This window comes from Thamnophis elegans, chromosome 7, assembly GCF_009769535.1.
Source record: "Thamnophis elegans isolate rThaEle1 chromosome 7, rThaEle1.pri, whole genome shotgun sequence".
In the NCBI taxonomy this organism is placed as follows: domain Eukaryota; kingdom Metazoa; phylum Chordata; class Lepidosauria; order Squamata; family Colubridae; genus Thamnophis; species Thamnophis elegans.
The window spans coordinates 59042315-59056509 of record NC_045547.1 but is presented as its reverse complement, the minus strand read 5'-3'; the positions used below and the strand labels follow the sequence as shown (position 1 = coordinate 59056509).

The following is a 14195-nucleotide window of genomic DNA, read 5'->3' as shown; positions in this document are numbered from 1 at the left end:
TCTCAAGCCAAGCAATTGATATTAAGATCGCAATTTTGTAAATCCTCAACTGGCACAAATAAAATTTTGTGTATCTTGCCTTTTCTCTAGTTTGTGGCTGATAAAAGAGGTTTTACAAAAACTGTTATTCTGTATAATATTGCCAAGAAGTATTTTTCTTACCCCTAATCTCAGTCCTGATGACAGAAAGATACAGCGTTGTCAGATCTGAAAAACGAATCCCTATGAAATGGAGGAAGTAGAGTTTGTGACAGGTCTTCTGGCAGTGCCAGTTCTCTGTGCATCACTACTAGCTCTTCACCTGGAAGAACATTGTTGTATTATCTGGCAAGGTTGCAAATAGTGATCCAGTTGCCAACTTGCCCCCGTTTGCCAGCTTGCTAAAGTAAACTAATGAGCATTGGAGAAAACCTTTTTGTGTTACTTGAATTTTCCTTCCATAATTTTTTCTTTACAGATAAATATAAGGACTATATTGCGATATAATTGCAGTAATTACATTACTGCAATGTAATATAAATAATTCAACTTAAAGAACAAAACTAATATATTCTGCTTGGATTTAAAAAATATTAATATGAATATATATTTGTGTGTCTTTTTTTCATTAAATTGTAATGCAAAAAACATTTTAAAAAGTGAAGCCACATTGTTTCCTCAGTTATACTTTATTGATTACAAATAGTTACACAAGAAGGAAAATGGCCCAAAGAAGATATGCAACTCTGGAAGTTGAAATATGGAGCTTGTTTTTATCCTAGGCTATCTGGTTGGCCCAATCCTGTTACTAATTTTGCGAATGGTGACTTTACAGATTTTCTGGAACTAACCATGCTATGACTTTTTTGGATAGCTTTTCTATGCCCTTGGGCTCCAAGGAATTCCTGAAAACAGGATTTAGATACCGTTTGCTATTGTAAAAAGATGGGTTTGTTGACTTTGGGATCCTCCCAAATAACTGAAGACCCCTGCAGTTTGACTATTTACAGAGACTGGGAGAGTAGTAGAGATGGAGGAGGATGAGCCTTAATAACAAGAAATGAGGGGCTGCTTCCAATGTTTCATGCATTTGTCTCTTCACTTAAATGGATAATAAGTATGTGATAATTTCTGAGAAAGATCTATATTATACTTCCGCTATGGTAGTAGCAGCAGAAGTGACCAAGCAAGTGTAATGTTTCTACTATGGTCTATAAAGAGTGCTAAAGTTGGTGTTTTGCCTGCTTTTTTCTGGTTATGAGGTGATCCTATTATCAATGCCTGATCATCTCCTTGTCATATGTTACTAACTTCCACAGGAGTTGGAGCTCTTCAAACATTTTGCTCTTCGTGTCCCATCCTTTCCACCCCCAAAATTTGTGACATTCCATCTCAAAATTTGCTCATGATTCCTCCCAGAGATCATAATCCACATTTTTAGTAAGTTTAGCCTAAAGCTAAGTAAACATATCCATGTATTTAAAAAAAGTAATTGGATCCTGCTTCTTTCTTTGAGACTGACCCATTGATTATTTCTTAGCTGCCATTGAAGAAAACATTTGAGTATTTTTTCAGAGGATGGTTTTCATTCTTCTTTTTAATCAAATATCGTATTGGATAAATAATGTTAACACATGATTTTTTTCCCAAAGTAGATTCTGTAAATCTCTTGAAAGTTCAGAATATATTTCATGGATATGAACGACTAATTGAACATGAGAAGGGGCGTTATACTCAATTGCTTGAAAAAGTAAAAAAATTCAAAAATCACAGAAATGAATGGCAAAAAAATCTGGAAGACTTGAAAGAGATGAAATCTATATTGGATCATCAAAAAGTACAATATGAAAGTGAAATCACCAGTCTGAAGTAAGAACTTTTAAATAAATAGTTGATCTTGGTATAATTTCTCCCAGCACTTTTTTTGAGTTAAAGAAACATTAAAGCAAATTGAATCAATTATTTATTGTTTATTATTATTTATTAAACTTGTTTGCTGCCCATCTCACCATAAAGCAACTCTTAATTTCTGTTTGGTTGTTAAACCATGTAATATTGTCTGAAATAAAAAGAAGATTCAAATTTTTAATGTGAAATGTATCAATTGGAAATTAAATGACAGATTAAACTATTTGATTCACTAGATTTAAACTATTTTGTCATAATCGGACCACCAGAGCAAGTAAGCAAAGCTAGTTCCATTTTACACGTACATTTTCTTGCTTTTCATGTATTTATTGCACAAATCTATCTTAAATGTTTACTCATGTATTCCAGATTTTGTCTGAAACAAGAGGAAGAAAAAAGAATAGGAGCTGATGTACTAAATGAGAAAAATCAAGAGCAGTTAAAGAAGAAAGATGAGCAGTACTGTATGCAGATGGAAGAAAAACAAGAGCTTGAATTGATGTTGAGAAGCAAAGAAATGGAGTTAAAAACACTAACAAACCACCTGAAACAGGTATAGTTAAATCAAAATATTTTTTTTGGATTATGAAAATAAACATATTCATGTTTTCCAATAACTAACATTTTAAATAAATATTAATACACCTGTTAAAATTTCTTCAATAACATGCTTCCCAAAAAGCCAGGGCTAACCTTTATAGAAGAGCAGTGCTTATCTGGTAAATCCTTTGCTCATCAGCAAAAAAAACCAAGCAGTATAAATGTCAGCAAATAATAGAATTAATATTAGGTATAATAATATAATGACAATGCCCAAAGAAAACTTTACACCTTCTCTAAGGTAGCAGCACTTGCTACCCTGTTAATAGAAAGGGGACCCCCCCCCCAAAGGGGGGGTTATGAAGACAGGATGGAATTTTGCCAGCATCCTAAAGTAGTTTACATTTGAAAAACAGTTTGGGACTCTTATCGATTGACAGAATATATTTTGTAGTAAGAGCCTTGCATTTTTTTCCTTTGGTCTATAATAAATTGACTGATACAAGTGGTCTTCATTTAATGACCTTTTGTTTAGCAACCATTAAATTTGCAGTAGCATGAATGAGTGGTGGTTATGACCAGTCCTCAGAGTTCCAGTTGTTGCAGCATCTCTACAGTGATCGAGATATTCATCACCTGTTTCAAAAATATGATATAACTACAGCAGCCTACATTCATGTAGCCACAATATTCAGCATTTCCTGTTGGCTTCTCCCTAGCAGAGTCATTGGGGAAGCCACCAAGAAATCCTTACTTAATGACCTTTGGGATCCTCACTTAACAACAACAGCCAGGATTGCTGGAAGGTCTGTCACTAAGACGCATGGTCACGTAATGTCATTTTTATGACTGCATTGCTTAGCAGTGACAATTCTGGTCCCAATTGCTATTGTTAACCAAAGACTACCGTAATGTGATAAAAGGTCCTCTTTATTTTAATATTTTATACTTGAATAAATATTGTTGAAATTTTAGAAAACTCAATTAAATGTAAAAAAAGTATACAAAAACACAATTTAGGATTTATTTTTTTAATCGGAGGTAGCAGTAGCTTCCTGTCTTCTATGATGAGCTGCCTTTTTTATTTTGAAAGAGATTTTCCTATTAATTTCTTTATTACATGACTCAGTCTCTTAGTCTTTCTGTCCCATATTGATTTTTGCTATAAATTATTATCTAGTTGACTGCTTTTTATCTATATCTTTCTTTTTATCTTAAAAACATAAAGATTAGCAGTGGATCAGACACCTAGCCCAGCAATTTGCTTTCACAATGGCCAACCAGTTGCAGAAGGAAGCCCATTAGTCTCCCACCTGTTGACTTTCAGACGTAGTTAGACTGCTGTCAAGGCTAATAGCCATTGATCACCATGACTTTCATGAATTGGTACAGACTGTTTTTGGAAGCAAGTCACTCTGGTAGCCAACACCCTATCATATTGCTGTAAATTGCTAAGTTTAATGCTATGCTGTGTAATAAATAGTATTTTCTTTTATGTGTCCTGATTTTTTCAGGATTCAATTTTATTGGATAATCTCTGTTTCTCCAGCTGATGGTGCAGGACGGTCCAGAAGTGGGTTGTTCAATCTTTATTTGCCCAAGAGACTGAGTCACAATTGAAGCCATGCCTCCAGCTCCTTCCTGCTTGGCTCCAATTCTGACTCAGTCTTGCCCATAAAGAGACACAATTTTGGTTTGCTTGTGAGTTGGGATTTTAATTAAGTGATTTCTTTTTTGTTTTACCTTCTATTTGTTGTTGTTTATTTTTTCCTGGATTGGTGGCTGATTTGATCTCCAAATCATTTTGCCTTGTTTCTTTGGTTTGGTTAGTCTTCTGTTTCTGTTGTTGGAGGTTCCCCAGTGTTGAGGGGAGTGCCGCTGGCCGCTAGCCGGTGTGGCTATCGGGTGCTTGTTGTGGCTTCCTGCCTGTTGCCATGTCGCCGAGCTGCTGCTGGGAGAACAGCAGCAGCTGCGGTTGGGAACTCCTGTAATTACCTCCTGGTTATCAGAGGCAGGCTATTCGGTGGTGCTGTGGATGCTGGGAAACGTTGGGAGAGCGACGGCACCTCCATGTGGCAGCGGCTGTGTTTGGCAAAGCCAGGACACTATTCTCATGGGCTTGTGGAATGGCAGGGTTGTTTCGGCTTTTCAGGTGTTTATGGAGCCGTTTACCTACCCGTAATCGTCCTATGGGAAATGGCTGCCAGTGAGTACTACAGCCATCTTGAAGTTTCCTGGGTGGTGGCCATCTTAGTAAGGTCCTCGTGGCGGTGGCTATTTTGTTTGAGGCCATAAGATGGCAGCCATTTTGGGTTGCCTTGTTGAGTCAAGATGCGGTGGCCATTTTATTCGCACTTCTCTGCCAGCACGGAGCTCATTTCGGCTGCTGACACCTGTAAGCATGGTCGCAGGTTCGAGAGCAGTAGCGCGGCGGCGTTTCTTCCAGCAGGCTTTGGGCCTAGTGCGTACGATCTGTGGGTGGGTGCAGCAATAGCTGATTCCCCAAGTGAAGATACCTCTAAAGCTGCCTCTTCCTCTCACAAGAAAGGCTTCAGGAAGAGGAAGGCTTCCTCGGCTGACCTTCCAGCCAGCTCTAAGCAGAGTGGCCCTACACATGGCAGCAAGGAGGATGGTGGGACAGAGAGGTCCAGGCAGGATGGTGGCAGTGGTGGGTTCTGGATCCCGTTCCAACCGGTATGGCTGCTGGTACGGTTGGAACGGGCTCAGCGGCGTCTACATGGACGTTCACAGCGTGCGCACACACACGCACAGCATGCACATGCATCTTAGCACCTCTGCGAGCCTCTGTGACATTCCAGCTGCTCCACAGAGTGTCGTGCAGGCACTGTACTTGCCATGCGCCTGCGTGGAAGCGTGGAAGCCTTAAAAGACAGGTTAGGAGCTCGGATGGGCCCTCCAGGGCACCATAACAGAACAGATGGTATCTGGTACTCCGGGTAGGCTCTGGTACGCCTGTACTAGAACCAACGTTCCATCTAGTATTTTGGGAACCAGAAATTAGCTTCCCCTTGTCTGCTTGCATCCACAATTGATTTACATAAGAATATTATATTTCCATCTCCCTTTCGGGGGATGGTTATCCATAGTATGTTATCCATAGTATGGTGTAGGCTTTTTTTACAAGAAATATACTCTGTCAACTATAATGAAATGTTTATGATTACTTCAGGATCTTTTCCTTATTAGTCACTACTAGCTGTGATCCCATTTTTAGCATCAATAGCATTACTTTACAATTGCTCATGTTGAATGATAACTGCCATTTAGACACTAGGTCTCCGGTTTCCTAATGTGCAGATAACTGTTTGGAGCTTTTTGCAATTTATTATTGTTTTTACCATTTTAAACAATTTAATGTAATCATCAAATTTTGCTGTTGCACTAGTCACATCCATTTCCAGATCATTTATACGTATGTTAAATATGTTAAAAAAGCACCAGCCCTATGACAGAACCCTGGAAAGTGCTGTTAATTATATCCATCCAATGTAAGAAATGCCATTTACTCCTATTCATTATTTCCTATTCTTTATCCAGTTGTTTATCCAAAAAAGGATTGCCCTTTATATTCCATGCCTGTTAAGCTTACGGAGAAGTCTTAATGATAGATTTTTATCACATAGGAGTATCAAAGGCTTTTTTAAAAATCTAGATATGCATATGGATGCTGTCTCACCCTTATCCATATGTTTTTTAACATCTTAAAAAAACTTTAGGAGATAAAACCTTTCCTTAATAAAGCTATGTTGGTGATCTTTGGGCAAAGTTTGTGTCAACAGTACTTGCTAATTTTATCTTCAATAGTAGCTTCCATTAACAGAACAGATAGATGACAGGCCTGTAATTTCCTGAATTTCTCATGAGCCATTTTTAAAAAACAGAGTTATATTGGCCACTTTCCAGTTTTCAAGGAGCAGAGGCTGAGTGTAGAGATAGGTTGTATAATTTAGTTAGAAGGTCCACAGTCTGAGTATTAAGGTCCTTAATAATTCTTAGTTCAATTTGTTATTAAAGCCTAGAATAAATAAAAGCCCACAACTGAACATCCTGGATGGATACAGCAGGGATATGGCAGAATATTCCCAGAACAAAAGTGAACCTTTTGTTGAAAGTTTTCTTATCACCTTGAGACAACCAGTGCAGAGATTTAATCAACCAAGGAATATGAATAGTAAAGAAAATATTCCTCTTTTTATCCCAGCTGCTCTATGATATCCATTCTATAATAATACCTTATTCTCAATGAAACACTTATTCTGGCAGATAGATAGATCCAATATGACCTAATTAGGGAATTATACCAGGTGACATAACCATGATGATAAAATAAGAGGCTTTTGTGATTTGCTTGGTACGTGGCAAAAATATAATACTGTTGAGAAGTATTCCCTTACAGTGTAGTTCACCAAAATTACAAGTTTTATTAAAGAAACATTAGAGGAGCCAAAAGTAGGGGAAATTAAACCACAGTGGGATTATGAAAGGCATATGTGCCTTAACTGACGTTACCTTTTCATAGGTATAAATGCAAGGAACTCCTTGTTATACTTGCTTTGCTAAGGAGGGATACTAGTGATATGGCTAGTTGCATTTTCAAGGGTTTTTTTTTGGGGGGGGGGGGAAGGAACTAGAATATTTAGAAATTGTATATTATGTGGAAAAAATAACATAGAACTGAACTGCATACTTCTGAGTTTGCTACAAATTATTACTTACCCATTATATAAACATTTTGATCTGCTATTTAACCACATTTCTTTCAGAAATCCGATAGCTGAAAATTAAGAAGGCACTTCCTTTTAATTCTTTTTTTTCCTCTTAGAAAAATTAGAATAAAAAATTAATCATTTTTAATTTGATAATACATATATTTTATACATTTTGCTTATAATCAGGAAAAAGCTTTGAGAGCAAAAAGAAAATAGACTTAAAAGAATTTTAGTGACCTCATAATTACATAGAGACATTGTCTTGTTTATGATGTCAGCTGAAGCAAGGAGATTGGATATGCCAATTATGTAATAAGGAACTTTGCAGATTCTATCCACGTTCTAATGTTTTCGCTCAAACAATAGCGGGGGCATAATCTGCACAAATTCAAATTTAATAATTTTTTTTGTCCGTTTCTTCTTTTGACATTGAGGAAGGAGCAAATTTGAGGATTTTTTGTTTAATGTCTCTGTTAAAGTGAGCAATAATTGCCTAAGTAGAGTAGCACAATGAAGAATGCGCAGGAGGCTCAAAAATCATATGGGCAACATCAAATCAAATTATTAAAAATTATGAATTGTTCAGATATTATATAGAAATATCATAATTGGGGAGCTATGGAGGATGAGGCAAACTACCAAGGATATCCTGATTTTTATATAATGAAAAATTCTGATCAGCCTAATCAGGATTTGATCTCTTCATTCTCCAGCCCTTCTTTGGGAAGCTCTAATGCTTATAATTCTTTGGTCAGAAAAAACATAACTAATAGTTATCAGGAAAGCTTGCTTCCTAGTTTTTCCTTTTCTTTTCCTCCTGTGAAAGAAAATAATTTAAAGAAGACTAATTTCCCACCAAGTACAACAGATGTAGGTCTTTCTAAAACCCCTCAAGAGTTATTAAACCTTGTGAATGCTGTTCGACAAATGGTAAGCTTGTTCTAAAATCAGTATACGATATTTTCTTTTCTTTTTTATGTTTTATTTATACATTTTTCTTTAGTAAATATAAAAACTCAGTATCTACATAGGCAGCATGTTGTCTCCGTACAGTTAGTTTTGAAAAATAATAACAATAATAATATACATATCATTGATGATAATCACATAATTATAGTAATATTAGCTTATCCATACTAGTAAACTTTCATTATATAGTTCATTCTCTTAAACTTTTAAGTTTCTAAATCCTGTTTCTGTTAATTAACCATTAGTAAAACAAGTCCCATGCTTAAAAGTATTCTGTTTCTTCCTTCTCCTTTATTTTGGGTGTTAATCTATCCATCTCTGCGCATTCAGATTTATTCATTTTTATTATACTTTCATTTGTAGGGATCTCTTCATTTTCCCACTGTTGTGCAAAAACAATTGTTGCTGCAGTTAACACATGTAAAATTAAATATGTATTCTCTTTATTGTACTGTTCTGGTAAAATATTCAACACAAATATTTCTGGTTTTAAATCAATGTGTTGCTTTACCATTTTTTCTAACCATGTATATAATTTTGTCCAATATTTTTTTGCCTCTGGACATGTCCACCACATATGAGAGTATGAACCCGGTGTCTGATTACATTTCCAACATTTGGCGGACATGTTTTCAAACCTTTTTGCCATTCTTACTGGTGGTAAATGCCACCTATAAAACATTTAATATAGATTTTCCTTATAGGGAGTTGACATTGTTAATGTATAATTTCTATTCCACAATTTCTGCCATTTATCTAACTCCATAGTAAATCCAAAGCTTTTGACCCACACTATCATGTTTCTTTCTTCAATTGTTGTTTTTTCAATTGTTCTTCAATTTTAAAGCTCAATAAATACATTTAAATACATTTTATTAGTTTTTCATCTGTTCCTAGTAGTATCTGATGTAATGCTGTTGGTGCTTTATAAAAACCATACATTTTTATATCTTTCTCATACTTTGATTGTTTTTGCATATGCAACCATCATGCTAGATCAATCCCTTGAGTTTACAATTCTTGCTTAGTTTTAAATTCCCATTTTTCATTCAAAATGTCTTTATATCTTGTAATTTTTTTCAAGTTAACAACTTTCGGATGTATCATTGCCTCCATCGAGGAAAGCCAGACTGGTATTTTCATATCATGTTTTTCTTTGATTTTTCCCTATACTAACAGCAAAGCATTTCTAACATAATGTCTTTGGAAATATCTGTGTATTTTCTTTTTCCCATACTATAGAAAGGCATACCACCCCAGTTGAACATCATGTCCCTCCAAAATTAATAGTATTTTATGCGTAAAATGTATCCATTCTTTCACCCATGTAAATACAGGCCTGGTAATATAGCTCCAAAAACTCCTTTGTTTTTAGAGTCTTGTAGCATTTTCAATATTATTCTTGCTCTTTTCTCTTGCCAAATATATTTTAACATTATTTTATTTAGCTCCTCAAAGTATTTTTGATTTGTAATTTTATCGGAATTGTTATGATCTCAGCAAGATATTCATTTTTATTGTAGCTATTCTTCCTACTATCAATAATTGCAAGTTTTTCCACTTCTTCAGATCTAGTTTAATTTGTTGCAATAGCTTAGTATAAATACCATATATTTTGGAGTATAAGACGCTCCAGAGTATAAGACGCACCTAGATTTTGAGGAGGAAATCTCTGCCTCCCAGCAATTTGCCTCCTTGCAACAAACAGTACAGACAATATACACTGTTTGTAGTGTTATATTTCAGACTATACTTGTACAGATGCTGTTAAAATTGATGTGCTTTCTGGAAGTATAGTTATTCTCTGCTATTTAAAAGAACAGCACTTAAAAAAAAATAGCACTGGACCTCTTCAGATCAAGAATTTATTTTAAAAAGCTTCTTCATTTTGTTAAGTTGTCTAGAATAATAATAAAACAATATTTAAAAAGTCTATTAATTATTATTATTATTAATTTGAACATTCTATAGGCATTTATAGTTGTTGACTTACCTCCTTGCAGCAAACAACCTGATTAGCACAAGGGAAAAAAAACTGCCTCCCAGCAATTTGCCATGTGGAGCAAACAGCATGTTTCACTTTCAGTTTCTCCCGATCATTAGCTGTTAGAGGCTGCAGGGATTACTATAGCTTATTGAAGCCTCCACAAGCGCGCCCCCCCCCCCCGTTTGCTGCAAAGAGGTAAATTTCTGGGAGTAGAGGCCAAAGGGTGGGGGCTGATGGGTGGGTGGGGCTACATTCAGTGTATAAGACGCACCCAAATTTTCACTCTCTTTTGGGGGGGGAATAGGTGCATCTTATAGCATAGCTGATAGGTAATCCGTTATAACTACCTGCATGGAATTAGCAACCTAGTCTCATACTAGGTAAGGCGAAATGAGCTATGGGAGATGAAAATATGTAAAGAGCTTTATCTATTTTTGTATCTTGTATTTTGTAAATCTTGCCTTTTTTTATATAACTTTCAAATAAGGAAAAAAAAAAGAGAACCAGGTCATCCCCTGAAGAGGAGAATATGTAAACACAACAACAGATAGAGTGGATGGAGGGAGGAGTAGAAGGAAAGATAGGAAGGAGGGGAGAAAGGAGAGGAATAGGAGAAAGGGAAAGGCAGAGGAAGAATGGGAGGGAATGTAAGAGTAGGAAAGGGGAGGAATGGGAAGAAGAGGGGAAGGGTAAAGGGGAGGAAGGGGAAGGAGAGAAGGGAAAGGAGAGGAGGAAGGAAGGAAGGAGAGAAGAAAGAGAAGAAAGGGGGGTAGGAAGGAGGGAGGGAAGGAAGGAGAGAAGGAGAGAAGAAAGGGAAGGAAGGAGGGAATGTAGGAGAGAAGGAAGGGGGAAGGAAGGAGGAAAGGAAGGGGGAAAGGAAGGAGAAGGAGAAAAAGGAGGGAAGGAAGGAAGGAGAGAAGGAGGGAAGGGGAAGGAGGGAGGGAAGGAAGGGGAGTAGGAGAGAAGAAACGAGGGAAGGAAAGAGGGAGGGAGGGAAGAAGAAGTAGAACCGTTGTAAGATAAGATGGATCTATGGGATGTTAAGAAAGCAATATTCAAGTATATTGTCAACTGTAGGGAAAAATTGTTATAAATACATATTATTAATAACAGTTATGAGATCATATAATTGTGAATGTATATATGAAATTGATAAAATAAAAAAAATATATAAAAAAATTTCACCCTCTTTTAGGGGGGGAATAGGCACATCTTATACTCCGAAAAATATGGTATGTTATTTAATAGTTGCACAACATGCTGTTAATTGAATTCCTAAGTAACTTACTTTCTTAAATATCTGAATAACTGTCTTAATCAGTTCTTTGTTTTTCTTTGTTTGTTTATCTTTAAATTTTTTGACTAGTATCTTGGTTTTCTCTTTATTTATTTTCAATCCTTCAACTTCACCATATTCTATTTATTTATTATTAATTTGGGTCCAGTTCAGTGGTGGGTTGCAAGCGGTACGCCCCGGTATGAGCATACTGGAGCCTGCCTGGAGCACTGGGTACCGTTCTGGTACGGTGCTCCGGAGGGCGGGCCCACCTGCCCGTACTCCTTACCTGTCCTTTAAAGCCTTTGGCACTTCCGTGCACACACATGGCCCGTACAGCGTCTGCAGAATGCTCCGCCGAGCAGCTGGCATGTTGCAGAGGCGTCGCTGGAAGGTAAGATGCATGTGCTTGCGGCATGTGCGCGCTTGCCGCACATGTTCATGTGGAGGACGCCAGATCCAGAACCCACCACTGGTCCAGTTTCTTGCAGTTCTTCTAGAATAAATACCAGGTCGTCTTCAAACACCTACAGTTTTTTTTTCCATGCTTTTTATTTCTGAATCTTATCTAATGTTTCTATTTAACACTTCCAATGTTAATATAAATAGCAGAGGGACAAAGGGCATCTTTGTCTTGTGCCTTTTCTTATATTAAGATTCTCTGTCATGTCCCCATTAACCATCACCTTTAGATTTTGTTTAGACTATATTGCCTTAATCATATTAGTAATTTTTCACCAAAGTCCTTATATTTTAATTGTAGTGACATAAATTGCTAATTCACATTGTCAAATGCTTTCTGTACATCTAAATAGATCAGCGCTATTTGTTTTTCAGAATGTACTTCATAATACTCCAACATTCAAAATAATTCTCAAATTGTTTTTAATTTGCCTTTAAGGTAAAAATCCATTCTGGTCCGAATGTATAAATTCATTCAAGAATCTTTTTTGTCTCTCTGCTATTATTGAGGCATATATTTTATAGTCTACATATAGTAATGATATTGGCCTATAATTTTTTATCTGCATTAAATCTGAATCTTCTTTCGATGTTAAAGTGATATTTGTTCCATCCAAGTATTTGGTATCTTGGCTTATAAGTACACAATATTTTCATTTCTTTTGTGATTTATTCAATAGAATAAATACATTCTGAAAAGAATCTCACAAGGTTGTTTTTTCATCTAAATGCTACATAGGATTGAAACTAATATTTTATTTCAGAAAATGTAATATTAGTCCTTATCAATTTCTCAATTACTTAGTTTTACTCAAATTTTTAGCATGAATCAATTACTTTGATGGTTAAGAAAACTGTTCATAATGAACCTATGTAGAACATTACGATGTCTAAAGTGACTAGAGAAATCCAAATTTATATTTTATTCAGCTGTAGATAATTACTAACATTATGCTGCCAAAATGACTGTAACAGTGTTTCTAATTTTCCTAGTAATTACGTTACATATGTTTAACTATTAGTGTTAGAATTTTTTTTATTTAGTTGCTCAATTGTCAGTATCTATTTAAACCAGAGATGGGTTGCTGCCAGTTCGGCCCGGTTTGGCCAAACCGGTAGTGGCCTGGAACAGCTGAGAGCGAACCGGTACAGTAGCTCTTTTGGCCTGCCCACCCGCATTCTATACCTGTATTTATGGTAAAAGGTAAATTACACTTGCGTGCACAGCATGCGCCGCCTGCGCGAGCCCCAACAATCAGCTGGTTGTTGCAGAGGTGGCGGATAGTGTATGTACGCACAGTGCAAGTCGTGCCCGTGCGAACGGAACGCGTGTGCAATCAGCAAACCAGTAGTAACGGTAAGTGCAACCCACCACTGATTTAAACATACATTGTATTGTCTGATATAATACAATGTCTATTCCTTATAGTTGTGGCTGTATACACAAGCACAATCCATCAGATCATAACAAACTGGTCAGTTTGTTACTTTACTACAAGGATGCTATTTTATAGGTTGAAGAAGAACGCAATGAAACACATAGACAACTTTGTCAAGAACAAAATGCCAGAGCCATACAAGAAGATATTTTAAGTACCCACTTCTGGAGGCAGAAGGAATTGGAAGAAGAATCAAAAAAAGTAGCAAGTAAACATTCAGAGGTATCCACTTTGCCAAATACTTTAAAAATATAAAACTGTTTTCAGTTTCATTGATTACAAATCAAAGTTCTGGTCATTACCTGTAAAGCTCTGTGTGGTTTAGCTGCTAGATATAACAATGGATGGAATTCTCTCTCTGTCAGTTTCAATCCTTCCTGTGTGTATGTCCAGGGAAGAGATGCTAAGGATTGTCATTCTATGTGAGGGGAATGGGTTGGAGGCCTTTGGAGTGCCTGTTCCATGCTCTGGAACACCTTGCTGCTTGAAGTATGTGATCTTTCAAATTTATTGGCTGTTATGAAGGCGCATATAATTGTTTTCACCACAAAATGTATGACCCCTAAGAGAGATAGGACTGTATTATTAATAGGTTCCATTTAATTGATAACTATTTTGGGGTTTTGCCCTTATATTTAGATATTTGTACGCATGTATGGGAGAGAGGAAATGGTAAACTACCTTCAATATCTTAAGTAAGGACATACTTTTATACATCAGTAATTAAATCTTAAACTGTGATGTAGATTTGGAACCTGTGATTCAGTAAGAATCAATATTAAAAATGAAATACTGTTTATACATTTGTTTATACATAAGAAGTTCCTTTACCTTTTTTGACAATGATGTATTTTAGAGAAAAATATTTGTAAGAAAATTATTTTTTAATTATTTAAGAGAGCAGC

General features: G+C 36.2%; 1 protein-coding gene across 1 annotated transcript in view; it reads left to right on the top strand.

The window, feature by feature from the left end:
* LOC116511063 (ankyrin repeat domain-containing protein 26-like) overlaps positions 1-14195 on the top strand; it is a 94864-nt gene that overhangs the window by 40820 nt on the left and 39849 nt on the right. Inside the window, 3 exon segments of the mRNA XM_032220836.1 lie at positions 1632-1848; positions 2257-2440; positions 13366-13512. Of these exon segments, the coding sequence (XP_032076727.1) occupies positions 1632-1848; positions 2257-2440; positions 13366-13512 (548 nt within the window).